The sequence below is a fragment of the Coregonus clupeaformis genome, chromosome 25 (genome assembly GCF_020615455.1).
Source record: "Coregonus clupeaformis isolate EN_2021a chromosome 25, ASM2061545v1, whole genome shotgun sequence".
Lineage (NCBI taxonomy): Eukaryota > Metazoa > Chordata > Actinopteri > Salmoniformes > Salmonidae > Coregonus > Coregonus clupeaformis.
In genome coordinates, this window is record NC_059216.1 from 22,881,290 (window position 1) to 22,896,786 (window position 15,497).

At 43.4% G+C, this 15,497-nt stretch overlaps 1 protein-coding gene across 11 annotated transcripts in view; it reads right to left on the bottom strand.

Moving 5' to 3' along the window:
* Positions 1-15,497, bottom strand: part of LOC121539417 (transmembrane protein KIAA1109 homolog) — a 142,994-nt gene that overhangs the window by 46,190 nt on the left and 81,307 nt on the right. For 10 of the 11 annotated variants that reach the window (XM_041847908.2, XM_041847901.2, XM_041847903.2 and 7 more), the window contains 7 exons: positions 14,616-14,814; positions 14,223-14,498; positions 12,517-12,610; positions 12,028-12,078; positions 8,154-8,360; positions 7,646-7,881; positions 293-537 (listed from right to left, as the gene is read on the bottom strand). In XM_041847908.2, coding sequence (XP_041703842.2) covers positions 293-537; positions 7,646-7,881; positions 8,154-8,360; positions 12,028-12,078; positions 12,517-12,610; positions 14,223-14,498; positions 14,616-14,814 — 1,308 coding nt within the window. The remainder of the gene's footprint in view (positions 1-292; positions 538-7,645; positions 7,882-8,153; positions 8,361-12,027; positions 12,079-12,516; positions 12,611-14,222; positions 14,499-14,615; positions 14,815-15,497) is intronic. The other variant, XM_041847906.2, reaches the window with a different exon arrangement.

Consider the following 15,497-nt stretch of genomic DNA (forward strand, 5'->3'; position numbering starts at 1 on the left):
AAGGCCCACACAGACTGAATATTCTCCCAATTACCACTTCATTGACAATATTTTGATTCACAAGGATCTTTGTCAGGTCGAACGGACAGAGTACTCACATCCGCAAATACATACATATTTCACCCCGCATGAGCATTACGCACGACGCCAATTTATATCTAGCTCAGATAATATCCAAACAAATGAACAAACAATCAAAATAGAACAATAACTGTGTTGACATATCATTTATATTAATAAAAGGTATAGTCTGCAATACCAGAGATATTCTACTTGAATATTGCAGCCTCACCTCAGCCACACAGCGCAGGTAATTCCCCTGGAGGTAGTTGCCCTGCTTCATGGGGATTGGGAAGTCGTCGGTAAAATCTGAGTGGCCCTCGTGGTCCTCCATTATGTATTCTCCAGACATGGTGACTGGCGGGAGGTTGAGGTTGGCCGAGGGCGGCATGGCGGACATGGTGTCCACCGGGGACACCTTGGACTGGAAACACAGCTTGTGGTTGGGCAGCTCGAATGTGAACCTTGTCTGGGCGCCTGCACAGAGAACAAACAAGGATGAGTTTAACAATCCACTCTGAATTACATTAAGATGCATTGTCATATCACAAATAATAAGATCCTCATAATACAAGTACAATATCCCATTACCCCAGTTGGGGGTTAAAGCTTGGTGCTAACTACAGTGCCTTCATAAAGTATTCATAGCCCTTGACTTATTCCACATTTTGTTGTGTTACAGCTTTGGGGATTTTCTCCCATTCTTCCTTGCAGATTTTCTCAAGCTCTGTTAAGATGGGGAGAGGCGGTGAACAGCAATCTTCAAGTCTTTCCACAGATTTTCAACGGGATTCAAGTGCCTTTTTGCAAATTGTCATGTGCCATTGTCCGTCTGGCCACTCTCCCATAAAGCCCAGATTGGTGAAGTGCTGTAGAGACTGTTGTCATTTTGCCAGGTTCTACCATCTCTGCCAAGGAACTCTGTAGTTCTGTCAGAGTGGTCATTAGGTTCTCGGTCACCTGCCTGACCAAGGTCCTTCTTGCCCGGTTGCTCAGTTTGGTCGGATGGCCAGCGCTAGTCAGAGTCTGGGTAGTTCCATATTTTTTCAATTTCCCAATAATGTAGACCACTGTGCTCTTAGAAACTTTCAACCCTCTAGAAATTGTTTTATACCCTTCCCCAGATACACTACATGGCCAAAAGAATCTGGACTATGCTTCAATTAGTGGATTCTGCTATTTCAGCCACACCCGTGGCTGACAGGTGTATAAAATCGAGCACACAGCCATGTAATCTCCATTGACAAACATTGGTAGTAGAATGGCCCGTACTGAAGAGCTCAGTGACTTTCAACGTGTCACAGTTATAGGATGCCACCTTTCCAACAAGTCAGTTCATCAAATTTTTGCCCTGCTAGAGCTGCCACGGTCAACTGTAAGTGCTGTTATTGTGAAGTGGAAACGTCGAGGAGCAACAACAGCTCAGCCGTGAAGCTGCAGGCCACACAAGCTCGCAGAACAGGATCGCAGAGTGCTGAAGCGCGTAGCGTGTAAAAATAGTCTGTCCTCGGTTGCAACACTCACTACCAAGTTCCAAACAGCCTCTGGAAGCAACTTCAGCACAATAACTGTTCGTTGGGAGCTTCATGAAATGGGTTTTCATGGCCGAGCAGCCACACACAAGCCTATGTGCAAGGGTGTAAAGTTTGCTGCTGTTGGACACCTGCCCCAATGCATAGTGCCAACTGTAAAGTTTGGTGGAGATGGAATAATGGTCTGGGGCAGTTTTTCATGGTTCGGGCTAGGTCCCTTAGTTCCAGTGAAGGGAAATCTTAATGCTACAGCATACAATGACATTCTAGACGATTCTGTGCTTCCAGCTTTGTGGCAACAGTTTGGGGAAGGCCCTTTCCTGTTTCAGCATGACAACGGCCCCGTGCACAAAGGGAGACCCATTCAGAAATGGTTTGTCGAGATCGGTGTATAAGAACTTGACTGGCCTGCACCGAGCCCATATCTCAACCCAATCGAAAACACCTTTGGGATGAATTGGAACGCCGACTGCCCTTGACCAGCACAAAAACATCCTGTGGCGTACTGCATTAGCATCGAACAGCCCCCGCGATATGCAACTTTTCAGGGAAGTCAGGAACCAATATACACAAGCAGTTAGGAAAGCAAAGGCTAGCTTTTTCAAACAGAAATTTGTATCCTGTAGCACTAACTCAAAAAAGTTTTGGGACACTAAAGTCCATGGAGAATAAGAGCACCTCCTCCCAGCTACCCACTGCACTGAGGCTAGGAAACACTGTCACCACCGATAAATGTATGATAATCGAGAATTTCAAAAAGCATTTTATTATTTATTATTTTATTTTAGTCATTTAGCAGAAGCTCTTATCCAGAGCGACTTACAGGAGCAATTAGGGTTAAGTGCCTTGCTCAAGGGCAAGTCGACAGATTTTTCACCTAGTCGGCTCGGGGATTAGAACCAGTGACCTTTCGGTTACTGGCACAACGCTCTTAACCACTAAGCTGGCCATGCTTTCCACCTGGCTACCCCTACCCCGGCCACCAGCTCTGCACCCTCCGCTGCAACTTGCCCATGCCCCCCCCCCCCAGAAATTGTCGCAACCTCTATTACTAACCTGTTCAACCTCTCTTTCGTATCGTCTGAGATCCCCAGAGATTGGAAAGCTGCCGCGGTCATCCCCCTCTTCAAAGGGGGTGACACTCTAGATCCAAACTGTTACAGACCTATATCCATCCTGCCCTGCCTTTCGAAAGTATTTGAAAGCCTAGTTAACAAACAGATCACCGACCATTTCGAATCCCACCGTACCTTCTCCGCTATGCAATCTGGTTTCCAAGGTGGTCATGGGTGCACCTCAGCCACGCTCAAGGTCCTAAACGATATAATAACCGCGAACGATAAAAGACAGTACTGTGCAGCCGTCTTCATCGACCTGGCCAAGGCTTTTGACTCTGTCAATCACCGCATTCTTATTGGCAGACTAAATAGCCTTGGTTTCTCAAATGACTGCCTTGCCTGGTTCACCAACTACTTCACAGATAGAGTTCAATGTGTCAAATCGGAGGGCCTGTTGTCTGGACCTCTGGCAGTCTCTATGGGGGTGCCACAGGGTTCAATTCTCGGGCCGACTCTATTCTTTGTGTATATCAATGATGTCGCTCTTGCTGCTGGTGATTCTCAGATCCACCTCTACGCAGACGACACCATTTTGTATACATCTGGCCCTTCATTGGACACTGTGTTAACAAACCTCCAAACGAGCTTCAATGCCATACAACACTCCTTCCGTGGCCTCCAACTGCTCTTAAACGCTAGTAAAACTAAATGCATGCTCTTCAATCGAACGCTGCTTGCACCCCCCCCGCCCGACTAGAATCACTACTCTCGACGGGTCTGACTTAGAATATGTGGACAACTACAAATACCTAGGTGTCTGGTTAGACCGTAAACTCTCCTTCCAGACTCACATTAAGCATCTCCAATCCAAAGTTACATCTAGAATCGGCTTCGTATTTCGCAACAAAGCCTCCTTCACTCATGCTGCTAAACATGCCCTCGTAAAACAGACTATCCTACCGATCCTTGACTTCGGCGATGTCATTTACAAAATAGCTTCCAACACTCTACTCAGCAAATTGGATGTAGTCTATCACAGTGCCATCCGTTTTGTCACCAAAGCCCCATATACTACCCACCATTGTGACCTATACGCGCTCGTTGGCTGGCCCTCACTACATATTCGTCGCCAAACCCACTAGCTCCAGGTCATCTATAAATCACTTCTAGGCAAATCCCCACCTTATCTTAGATCATTGGTCACCATAGCAACACCCACCCGTAGTATGCGTTCCAGCAGGTACATCTCATTGGTCATCCCCAAAGCCAACACCTCCTTTGGCCGCCATTCCTTCCAGTTCTCTGCTGCAAATGACTGGAACGAACTGCAAATATCTCTGAAGCTGGAGACACTTCTCTCCCTCACTAACTTTAAGCATCAGTTGTCAGAGCAGCTTACCGATCACTGCACCTGTACACAGCCCATCTGTATTTAGCCCACCCAACTACCTCATCCCCATATTGTTATTTATTTTGCTCATTTGCACCCCAGTATCTCTATTTGCACATCATCTTCTGCACATCTATCACTCCAGTGTTGATACTAAATTGTAATTATTTTGCACTATGGCCTATTTATTGCCTTACCTCCATAACTTACTACATTTGTACACACTGTATATAGATTTTCTATTGTGTTATTGACTGTACGTTTTATTTTTGTTTATTCCATATGTAACTGTGTTGTTGTTGTTTTTATCGCACTGCTTCGCTTTATCTTGGCCAGGTCGCAGTTGTAAATGAGAACTTGTTCTCAACTGGCTTACCTGGTTAAATAAAAGTGAAATAAAATAAAAAATAAAAAACATCAGTGCCTGACCTTACTAACGCTCTTGTGGCTGAATGGAAGCAAGTCCCCGTAGCAATGTCCTAACATCTAGTGGAAAGCCTTCCCAGAAGAGTGGAGGCTGTTATAGCAGCAAAGGGGGGACCAACTCCATATTAATGCCCATGATTTTGGAATGAGATGTTCGACGAGGCATGTACATGTAGTGGACACACCTCATAACAATTATATATTGGAGATCTAAGGACAGTTCCTTGAACTTCAAGGTATAGTTTCTGCTCTGACATGCACTATCAACTGTGGGACCTTATACAGACAGGTGTGCTTCTTTCTAGATGTCCAAACAATTGAATTAGCCACAGGTGGACTCCAATCAAGTTGTAGTGACATCTCAAGGATGATCAAAGGAAATTGGATGCACGTGAGCTACATTTGGAGTGTCATAGCAAAGGGGTGTGAATGCTTACACTATAAGTCAAAAGTTTGGACACACCTACTCATTCCAGGGTTTTTCTTTATTTTTACAATTTTCTACATTGTAGAATAATAGTGAAGCCATCAAAACTATGAAATAACACATATGCAATCATGTAGTAACCAAAAAAGTGTTAAACAAATCAAAATATATTTTATATTTGAGATTCTTCAAAGTAGCCACCCTTTGCCTTGATTACAACTTTGCACTCTTGACATTCTCTCAACCAGCTTCATGAGGTAGTCACCTGGAATGCATTTCAATTAACAGGTGTGCCTTGTTAAAAGTTAACTTGTGGAATTTATTTCCTTCTTAATGCATTTGAGCCAATCAGTTGTGTTGTGACAAGGTTGGGGTGGTATACAGAAGATAGCCCTATTTGGTACATGACCAAGTCCATGTTATGGCAAGAACAGCTCAAATAAGCAAAGGGAAATGACAGTCCATCATTACTTAAACCTCTTAAGGATCGGACCCTTTTTTTCAATTTTCGCCTAAAATGACATACCCAAATCTAACTGCCTGTAACTCAGGACCTGAATCAAGGATATGCATATTCTTGATACCATTTGAAAGGAAACACTTTGAAATTTGTGGAAATGTGAAATTAATGTAGGAGAATATAACACATTAGATCTGGTAAAAGATAATACAAACAAAAAAACATGCGTTTTCTATTATTTGTTTTGTTCCATCATCTTTGAAATGCAAGAGAACGGCCACAATGTAATAATGCAGTTTAGGCACAATTTAGATTTTGGCCCCTAGATGGCAGCAGTGTGTGCAAAGTTTCAGATTGATCCAGTGAAGCGTTGCAATACTGGACTATTTTGTATCAAGTCTGCCCAAATGTGCCAAATTGGTCAATTGATACATTTTCAAGTACATAACTATAGAGAACATAAAAAAATGATATGGTAAAACAAAATGTAAGTTTACACACTCCCAGGAATGTCATACATGATGGATCATTAGCTTATACACTAACTTTCACACATCTAGATGGCTGGGCGGGATGGGTGTGGAGCCAGAGACAGCAGCGGTTCAAACTGTAGAACACAGTTCCAAACATTTGAATATAAACATTGATTTTATCAAACAAAACTATGCTACATTCTATCTCTGGGACCCTCAGGATGACAAATCAGAGCATGATTACATGAATGTAAGTACATTATTTACCTTCAGAGGTGAATGTATGAAACCAGTTGCCGTGATAAGTTTTTTGTTGTTGTGCACTCTCCTCAAACAATAGCATGTCATTTTTTTCACTGTAATAGCTACTGTAAATTGGACAGTGCAGTTAGATTAACAAGAATTTAAGCTTTCTGCCCATATAAGACATGTCTATGTCCTGGAAAGTTTGCTGTTACTTACAACAGTCATGCTAATAACATTAGCGCACGTTAGCTCAACCGTCCCGTCTACGGGACACCGATCCCATAGAGGTTAAGACATGAAGGTCAGTCAATCCGGAAATTTCAAGAACTTTGAAAATTTCTTCAAGTGCAGTCGCAAAAACCATCAAGCGCGATGATGAAACTGGCTCTCATGAGGACAGCCACAGGAAAGGAAAACCCAGAGTTACCTCTGCTGCAGAGGATAAGTTCATTAGAGTTAACAGCACCTCAGATTGCAGCCCAAATAAATGCTTCACAGAGTTCAAGTAACAGACACATCAACATTAACTATTCAGAGGAAACTGTGTGAATCAGGCCTTCATGGTCGAATTGCTGCAAAGAAACCACTACTAAAGGACACCGATAAGAAGAAGAGAATTGCTTGGGCCAAGAAACACGAGCAATGGACATTAGACCGGTTGAAATCTGTCCTTTGGTCTGATGAGTCCAAATTTTAGATTTTTGGTTCCAACCGCTGTGTCTTTGTGAGACACAGAGTAGGTTAACGGATGATCTCTGCATGTGTGGTTCCCACCGTGAAGCATGGAGGAGGAGGTGTGATGGTGTGGGGGTGCTTTGCTGGTGACACTGTCAGTGATTTATTTCGAATTCAAGGCACACTTAACTAGCATGGCTAGAACAGCATTCTGCAGCGATACACCATCCCATCTGGTTTGCGCTTAGTGGGACTATCATTTGTTTTCAACAGGACAATGACCCAAAACCCACCTCCAGGCTGTGTAAGGGCTATTTGACCAAGAAGGAGAGTGAAGGTGTGCTGCATCAGATGACCTGGCCTCCACAATCACCCGACCTCAACCCAATTGAGATGGTTTGGGATGAGTTGGACCGCAAAGTGAAGGAACAGCAGCCAACAAGTGTTCAGCATAAGAACTCCTTCAAGACTGTTGGAAAAGCATTCCTCATGAAGCTGGTTGAGAGAATGCCAAGAGTGTGCAAAGCTGTCATCAAGGAAAAGGGTGGCTATTTTGAAGAATCTAAAATCTAAAATATATTTTGATTTATTTAACACTTTTTGGTTACTACATGATTCCATGTGTTATTTAATAGTTTTGATGTCTTCACTATTATTCTACAATGTAGAAAATAGTACAAATAAAGAAAAACCCTTGAATGAGTAGGTGTGTCCAAACTTTTGACTGGTACTGTATGTAAATGAGATATGTGTATTTCATTTTCAATAGTACTGAAAACATGTCTAAAAACATGTTTTCACTTTGTCAAATCTATTTAATCCATTTTTAATTCAGGCTGTAACACAACAAAATCTAGAATAAGTCAAGGAGTATGAATACTTTCTGAAGGCACTGTACCTGTCATGCCGTGGCTCTTCATGCGGCCCATCTTGTACTCAGCCTTGAGGGAGGGCAAAAGGGCTGCTCCTATGGTGATGCCGTCCATCATGGCGCTGAACTTGAGAACGATGGGCTTCTTCTCCAGGCCCTCTGGCAGCTGGGGGAACTCATTGGCCTCCACGGGAGTCTGGTTGATGCTGGACGCCTTGTCAGAGGGCTGAGGGGTGGGGGTGTCTTCCCTGTTGGGGGGTGACCTAAAGGAAAAAATAACAGTTCAGGATGAAGAAGTTTTGCTTAGTCCATGAAGGAAATTCTGAGGGAAAAAATGATGGTTTTCTCACTAAAATGCTTTCCTGTCATACTAGACACTTAAGTGAGGACCAAACTAAGCAAGCAGTTCTGCCTACCCTGCCCCAGTTCTTGGGCGGGGCTCACCTAGGAGATACCTACAGATTTCAATGGGACTCAAAGCATAAATAATACAATAACTTGTGAATAATACAACAATTTCCTCCCCTAGACTCACACGTTGGACGGCTGGCGGATGAGGTCGGAGATCTGCTTTGAGAGCTGATGGGAGCTGCGGACCATCATGCTGTGCAGCGTGGCAGGGTGCTGGGGGATGTTGATCATGATGGCGCCCACCTTGAACACAGCTGCGTTGTTGGTCTTCAGGCCGCGCTGGGCGCTGTAGAGGGCCTGGGACTTAGCTACGTTGCATTTCACAACCGTTCTGGAATTGGCAGAGCAGAGTGTCAGCGATTCTAATATGACTGTTTGACAACAGGTTAAGACAGGACAACATCTACAGAACAACAATGTACAAAAAAATTGTGTTTGGGTCATTTTTGTTAGACAGCAAGCATACTACACATTAAGAGGCATACAGTGAGGGAAAAAAGTATTTGATCCCCTGCTGATTTTGTACGTTTGCCCACTGAAAAATACATGATCAGTCTATCATTTTAATGGTAGGTTTATTTGAACAGTGAGAGACAGAATAACATAAAAAAAATCCGGAAAAACGATTGATTTGCATTGTAATGAGGGAAATAAGTATTTGACCCCTCTGCAAAACATGACTTAGTACTTGGTGGCAAAACCATTGTTGGCAATCACAGAAGTCAGCCGTTTCTTGTAGTTGGCCACCAGGTTTGCACACATTTCAGGAGGGATTTTGTCCCACTCGTCTTTGCAGATCTTCTCTAAGTCATTAAGGTTTCGAGGCTGACGTTTGGCAACTCGAACCTTCAGCTCCCTCCACAGATTTTCTATGGGATTAAGGTCTGGAGACTGGCTAGGCCACTCCAGGACCTTAATGTGCTTCTTTTTAAGCCACTCCTTTGTTGCCTTGGCCGTGTTTTTTGGGTCATTGTCATGCTGGAATACCATCCACGACCCATTTTCAATGCCCTGGCTGAAGGAAGGAGGTTCTCACCCAAGATTTGATGGTACATGGCCCCGTCCATCGTCCCTTTGATGCGGTGAAGTTGTCCTGTCCCCTTAGCAGAAAAACACCCCCAAAGCATAATGTTTCCACCTCCATGTTTGACGGTGGGGATGGTGTTCTTGGGGTCATAGACAGCATTCCCCCTCCTCCAAACACGGCGAGTTGAGTTGATGCCAAAGAGCTCGATTTTGGTCTCATCTGACCACAACACTTACACCCAGTTCTCCTCTGAATCATTCAGATGTTCATTGGCAAACTTCAGACGGCCCTCTATACAGTGGGGAAAAAAAGTATTTAGTCAGCCACCAATTGTGCAAGTTCTCCCACTTAAAAAGATGAGAGAGGCCTGTAATTTTCATCATAGGTACACGTCAACTATGACAGACAAATTGAGAAAATAAAATCCTGAAAATCACATTGTAGGATTTTTTATGAATTTATTTGCAAATTATGGTGGAAAATAAGTATTTGGTCACCTACAAACAAGCAAGATTTCTGGCTCTCACAGACCTGTAACTTCTTCTTTAAGAGGCTCCTCTGTCCTCCACTCGTTACCTGTATTAATGGCACCTGCTTTAACTTGTTATCAGTATAAAAGACACCTGTCCACAACCTCAAACAGTCACACTCCAAACTCCACTATGGCCAAGACCAAAGTTGTAGACCTGCACCAGGCTGGGAAGACTGAATCTGCAATAGGTAAGCAGCTTGGTTTGAAGAAATCAACTGTGGGAGCAATTATTAGGAAATGGAAGACATACAAGACCACTGATAATCTCCCTCGATCTGGGGCTCCACGCAAGATCTCACCCCGTGGGGTCCAAATGATCACAAGTATGGTGAGCAAAAATCCCAGAACCACACAGGGGGACCTAGTGAATGACCTGCAGAGAGCTGGGACCAAAGTAACAAAGCCTACCATCAGTAACACACTACGCCGCCAGGGACTCAAATCCTGCAGTGCCAGACGTGTCCCCCTGCTTAAGCCAGTACATGTCCAGGCCCATCTGAAGTTTGCTAGAGTGCATTTGGATGATCCAGAAGAGGATTGGGAGAATGTCATATGGTCAGATGAAACCAAAATATAACTTTTTGGTAAAAACTCAACTGCGTCGTGTTTGGAGGACAAAGAATGCTGAGTTGCATCCAAAGAACACCATACCTACTGTGAAGCATGGGGGTGGAAACATCATGCTTTGGGGCTGTTTTTTCTGCAAAGGGACCAGGACGACTGATCCGTGTAAAGGAAAGAATGAATGGGGCCATGTATCATGAGATTTTGAGTGAAAACCTTCCATCAGCAAGGGCATTGAAGATGAAACATGGCTGGGTCTTTCAGCATGACAATGATCCCAAACACACCGCCCGGGCAACGAAGGAGTGGCTTCGTAAGAAGCATTTCAAGGTTCCTGGAGTGGCCTAGCCAGTCTCCAGATCTCAACCCCATAGAAAATCTTTGGAGGGAGTTGAAAGTCTGTGTTGCCCAGCGACAGCCCCAAAACATCACTGCTCTAGAAGAGATCTGCATGGAGGAATGGGCCAAAATACCAGCAACAGTGTGTGAAGACTTACAGAAAATGTTTGACCTGTGTCATTGCCAACAAAGGGTATATAACAAAGTATTGAGAAACTTTTGTTATTGACCAAATACTTATTTTCCACCATAATTTGCAAATAAATTCATTAAAAATCCTATAATGTGATTTTCTGGATTTTTTTTTCTCATTTTGTCTGTCATAGTTGACGTGTACCTATGATGAAAATTACAGGCCTCTCTCATCTTTTTAAGTGGGAGAACTTGCACAATTGGTGGCTGACTAAATACTTTTTTTCCCCACTGTATGTGCTTTCTTGAGCAGGGGGACCTTGCGGGTGCTGCAGGATTTCAGTCCTTCACGGCGTAGTGTGTTACCAATTGTTTTCTTGGTGACTATGGTCCCAGTTGCCTTGAGATCATTGACAAGATCCTCCCGTGTAGTTCTGGGCTGATTCCTCACTGTTCTCATGATCATTGTAACTCCACGAGGTGAGATCTTGCATGGAGCCCCAGGGAGATTGACAGTTCTTTTGTGTTTCTTCCATTTGCGAAATATCGCACCAACTGTCGTCACCTTCTCACCAAGCTGCTTGGCGATGGTCTTGTAGCCCATTCCAGCCTTGTGTAGGTCTACAATCTTGTCCCTGACATCCTTGGAGAGCTCTTTGGTCTTGGCCATGGTGGAGAGTTTGGAATCTGATTGATTGATTGCTTCTGTGGACAGGTGTTTTTTATACAGGTAACAAACTGAGATTAGGAGCACTCCCTTTAAGAGTGTGCTCCTAATCTCAGCTCGTTACCTGTATAAAAGACACCTGGGAGTCAGAAATCTTTCTGATTGAGAGGGGGTCAAATACTTATTTCCCTCATTAAAATGCAAATCAATTTATAACATTTTTGACATGCGTTTTTCTGGATTAGTTTTTTGTTATTCTGTCTCTCACTGTTCAAATAAACCTACCATTCAAATTATAGACTGATCATGTCTTTGTCAGTGGGCAAATGTACAAAATCAGCAGGGGATCAAATACTTTTTTCCCTCACTGTATAACGACATCCATGTTATGGGGGCATAAGAATTACAGGGTTCTATACGCTCTTCCATTACGTTGCCAAAAAATCAACAACAATAAATTATGATCACGATTACAGGATGAATCGCTGTGATATGGCTGATCTATAAAGATATTCTACCCGCCATACACATGAAGGAAGGAACACAGAAACAGAGGAGAAAAGGAGAGTGGGGGATTATCAATTTAACACGATGAAGGACAGTAACATAGTTAGAGCTGTACACTGACGAAACACTGGGGTACCACAGACTCCAGACAAAATGAAAGCGGTGTTTTAGCTAGGTACTACTGTGGCATTGCTATGACGTGCCAAGGTGCAGTAGTTATGAACACATACAGAAACTCTTGTTTGGCTGTGCTGGTAGGAGATGTAGGGAAATCCTCCAGTCTATGTAAGACGATGTAAGAGAAAGCAGGGAAAGTTTAAAAAAAAGAGAGCAAATGAGAAATTGAGTATTCACGCAGAGATACAGTATATCGAGACAATAGACTAGATTAGAATATCTGTCCACCTTCCTTCGCCTGCCAAAAGTCTTTCCAGTGATGCCAGCAGAATATTTGCAGTCATTTGAATATTTCTAGGAATTGATTACTGTGAAGTAACTGTAGGAATAACTCACACAGTATGTTGACATGCAATCAATGGCATAGTGGGGTAGGAAATTAAAGCGTTCCATATAATTCATTTTACAGGTTATCAAAATGACAGGCAAACGAACTAGAAAGGTTATTTTAGGTCTTCCAATTCACAGAGACCTAATGCACACTATCAAACCTCAATACAAAATGCAAAGGAAGCAACTGCCTAAATTTGAGCAGTACTTACTGAATGTCTGGTGTTATACCCTCCAGGAGCACAATGTTTACTCCTCCTATGTGGGCTGATGCACAAGTCTCTGTCATCTTCTGGTGCAGTATGTCTGAAAACAGATTATGGAGTTATAATACAGATATGGTACTGCACAATGTAATAAAAAGAAGCAGTGTATTGAACTAGTGACGTAAACCAAGAGCTAAGAGCTAGTGGTGCGTAGGTCAGCTGTTTGTTCACCCGCACCTGCCCGCAATTGCTAATAACTGATCCGCAACCGCCCGACTATATGTGATAAAGTGAAAATCTGAGGCCCGCACCCAACCCTAGAAAATGCTCTGTAGGCTAGAGACAGCGGAACGATTACTGACAGGGGGTGCATGATATTGTTTGCCTGATTTAGATATGTTTCTGCTTATAATTTCTGACATTTTGGTAGACTATTTGTTAGTCAACTTATCTATAATTAGATACATACAGCTTCTCTTCTGTCATTATATGTTGCCCTAAAAGACAAAATAAACCCTTGCTCACCAGAATAATGCGATGCAGTGGTCTAAGGCACTGCATCGCAGTGCTAACTGTGCCACTAGAGATCCTGGTTCGAACCCAGGCTCTGTCGCCGCCGGCCGCGACCGGGAGACTCATGGGCGGCGCACAATTGGCCCAGCGTCATCCAGGGTAGGGGAGGGAATGGCCGGCAGGGATGTAGCTCAGTTGATAGAGCATGGCGTTTGCAACGCCAGGGTTGTGGGTTCGATTCCCACGGGGGGCCAGTATAAAAAAAATATGTATTCACTAACTGTAAGTCGCTCTGGATAAGAGCGTCTGCTAAATGACTAAAATGTAAAATGTAAATCGGTGGAATGAATGCTTCAATTTTGTTGACATCAGTCAAGTTCTCTGGCATCTCTGCTTCTTTCGAGGGGCAAAGACGTTCAGGGACCGAGGAGAAAATGCAATAACAAAAAATAAAAAAAACTATCTAACTGCGCATTTCCATTCTCTCACGATGCTGAAAGAAAGATATCATATTTCTCCAGACTTGTTCCCGAGTCCAAATTTATTTTACTGCAAGAAATGCATAATTCTGCAGGAGTTAACATTAAGGCTATGCGAGAGGTTATAGACCTACAGTCACTTTTCCAGATTTCCGTTTCCATTTAACCCATCTGAACAGAAGGTTACAGTTCCCTTGACGTGCCATAGGCCTATTTGAAGTCCGTCTTGTGACTGTCGAATTTGTATAGCGTCTCACAATCATCACACATAACATATCTGGCACTGCTATCATCCTCTTTTACCACTTCAACAAATATTTTCCAAACATTACTTTTCTGACCCTCCCTTCTCTTTATTTTAATCTCTCCATTTCGCAGCTTTTCTCTTATTAAATTAAACTCTGACATTGTCCTTTTTCCCTCTGTGGATCGACATTAACTTTTTTTGCCCGTTCCTAAAAGCATTTGGTGATTGGCGTGTAGGCTATTTGGCACGTGTACAGTGTGTCAGATAGCCTAAAATAATTAAAGAAAAACCTAAATGAGACATTTATTGATGTTTTCAGGTAGGCTATTGTTTTCTCTTTATTCAACCCTCCCGTCACCCACTTGCCCTTCATCCACACAATTTTTAATAACCCTAAACCCGCCCGCCCACGGATATAAACGCATGGACTGCAGGTTATGAGTCAACCTACGCATCACTACTAAGAGCCTCACCCTTCATCTTTTCCTTGAGTGTGAAGCTGCCGTGGATCTTCTTCAGCTCTGCCTCCATGGTCAGGCCTCCAATGTCTGCCTCCAGGTGGGTGCGGTTCACCATGCCGATGCCAAACACGATGAGGGTGACGTGCTGTGGCTCAGAACTCATCAGGCTGCGCCGTCTGCCCCCAGCACCGAGCCCAGACGGAGGCTTGTTAGTGGGGGTGGTGGGGTCCTGCTGCTCGTTCTCAAAGATCATCCTGCACAGGGGCTCCGAGGGACTGCGGCCACCGTCTGCACAGATCACACACAAAGTAGCAATGAGTGTGTGCTTGCCTACTAATCATTTATATTTCTAAGTGCCTAGGGGGCAGGGGCAAGAGATGGCTGAGTGGAGGGGGAGATCCTTACCCGAGAGGCAGTTCTCAGGGGAGCTCTTCTCCAGGATACCCGTTGGGTCAGAGATGAGGGAGTAGAAGTTGAGCAGCTTGTACATATTCTGCCAGCACTCTGCAGAGGGCTCGCTCTGCTCTGACACTGTGATGGAGTCGGAGTCATCCATTTGGATGGCCGTGTGGTCAGCCACGTCCCGAGAGCCCTTCCGCGACACCTTAATCAATTGATTGATTGCATTTATTAGATATCAATAGAAACAGAGCATACATCATCTGATAGATCACTGAGAAATATATACTGAACAAAAATATAAACGCAACATGTAAAGTGTTGGTCCAAAGATTAATGAGCTGACATAAAAGATCACAGAAATGTTCCATACACAGAAAAAACGTATTTCTCTCAAACTTTGTGCACAAATTTGTTTACATCCCTGTTAGTAACCATTTCTCCTTTGCTAAGATAATCCATCCACCTGACAGGTATGGCATATCAAGAAGCTGATTAAACAGCATGATCATTACACAGGTGCACCTTGTGCTGGGGACAATAAAAGGCCACTCTAAAATCAAAACAAATGTTATTGGTCACATACACATATTTAGCAGATGTTATTGCTGGTGTAGCGTAATGCGTGTGTTCCTAGCTCCAACAGTGCAATAGTATCTAATAATTCACAACAATACACAAACCTAAAAGTAAAAGAATGGAATTAAGAAATATATAGATATTAGGACGAGCAATGTCGGAGTGGCATTGACAAAAATACAGTAGAATAGAATACAGTATATACATATGAGATGAGTAAAGCAGTATGTAAACATTATTAAAGTGACTAGTGTTCCATTATTAAAGTGGCCAGTGATTCATGTCTATGTATATATATATATAGGGCAG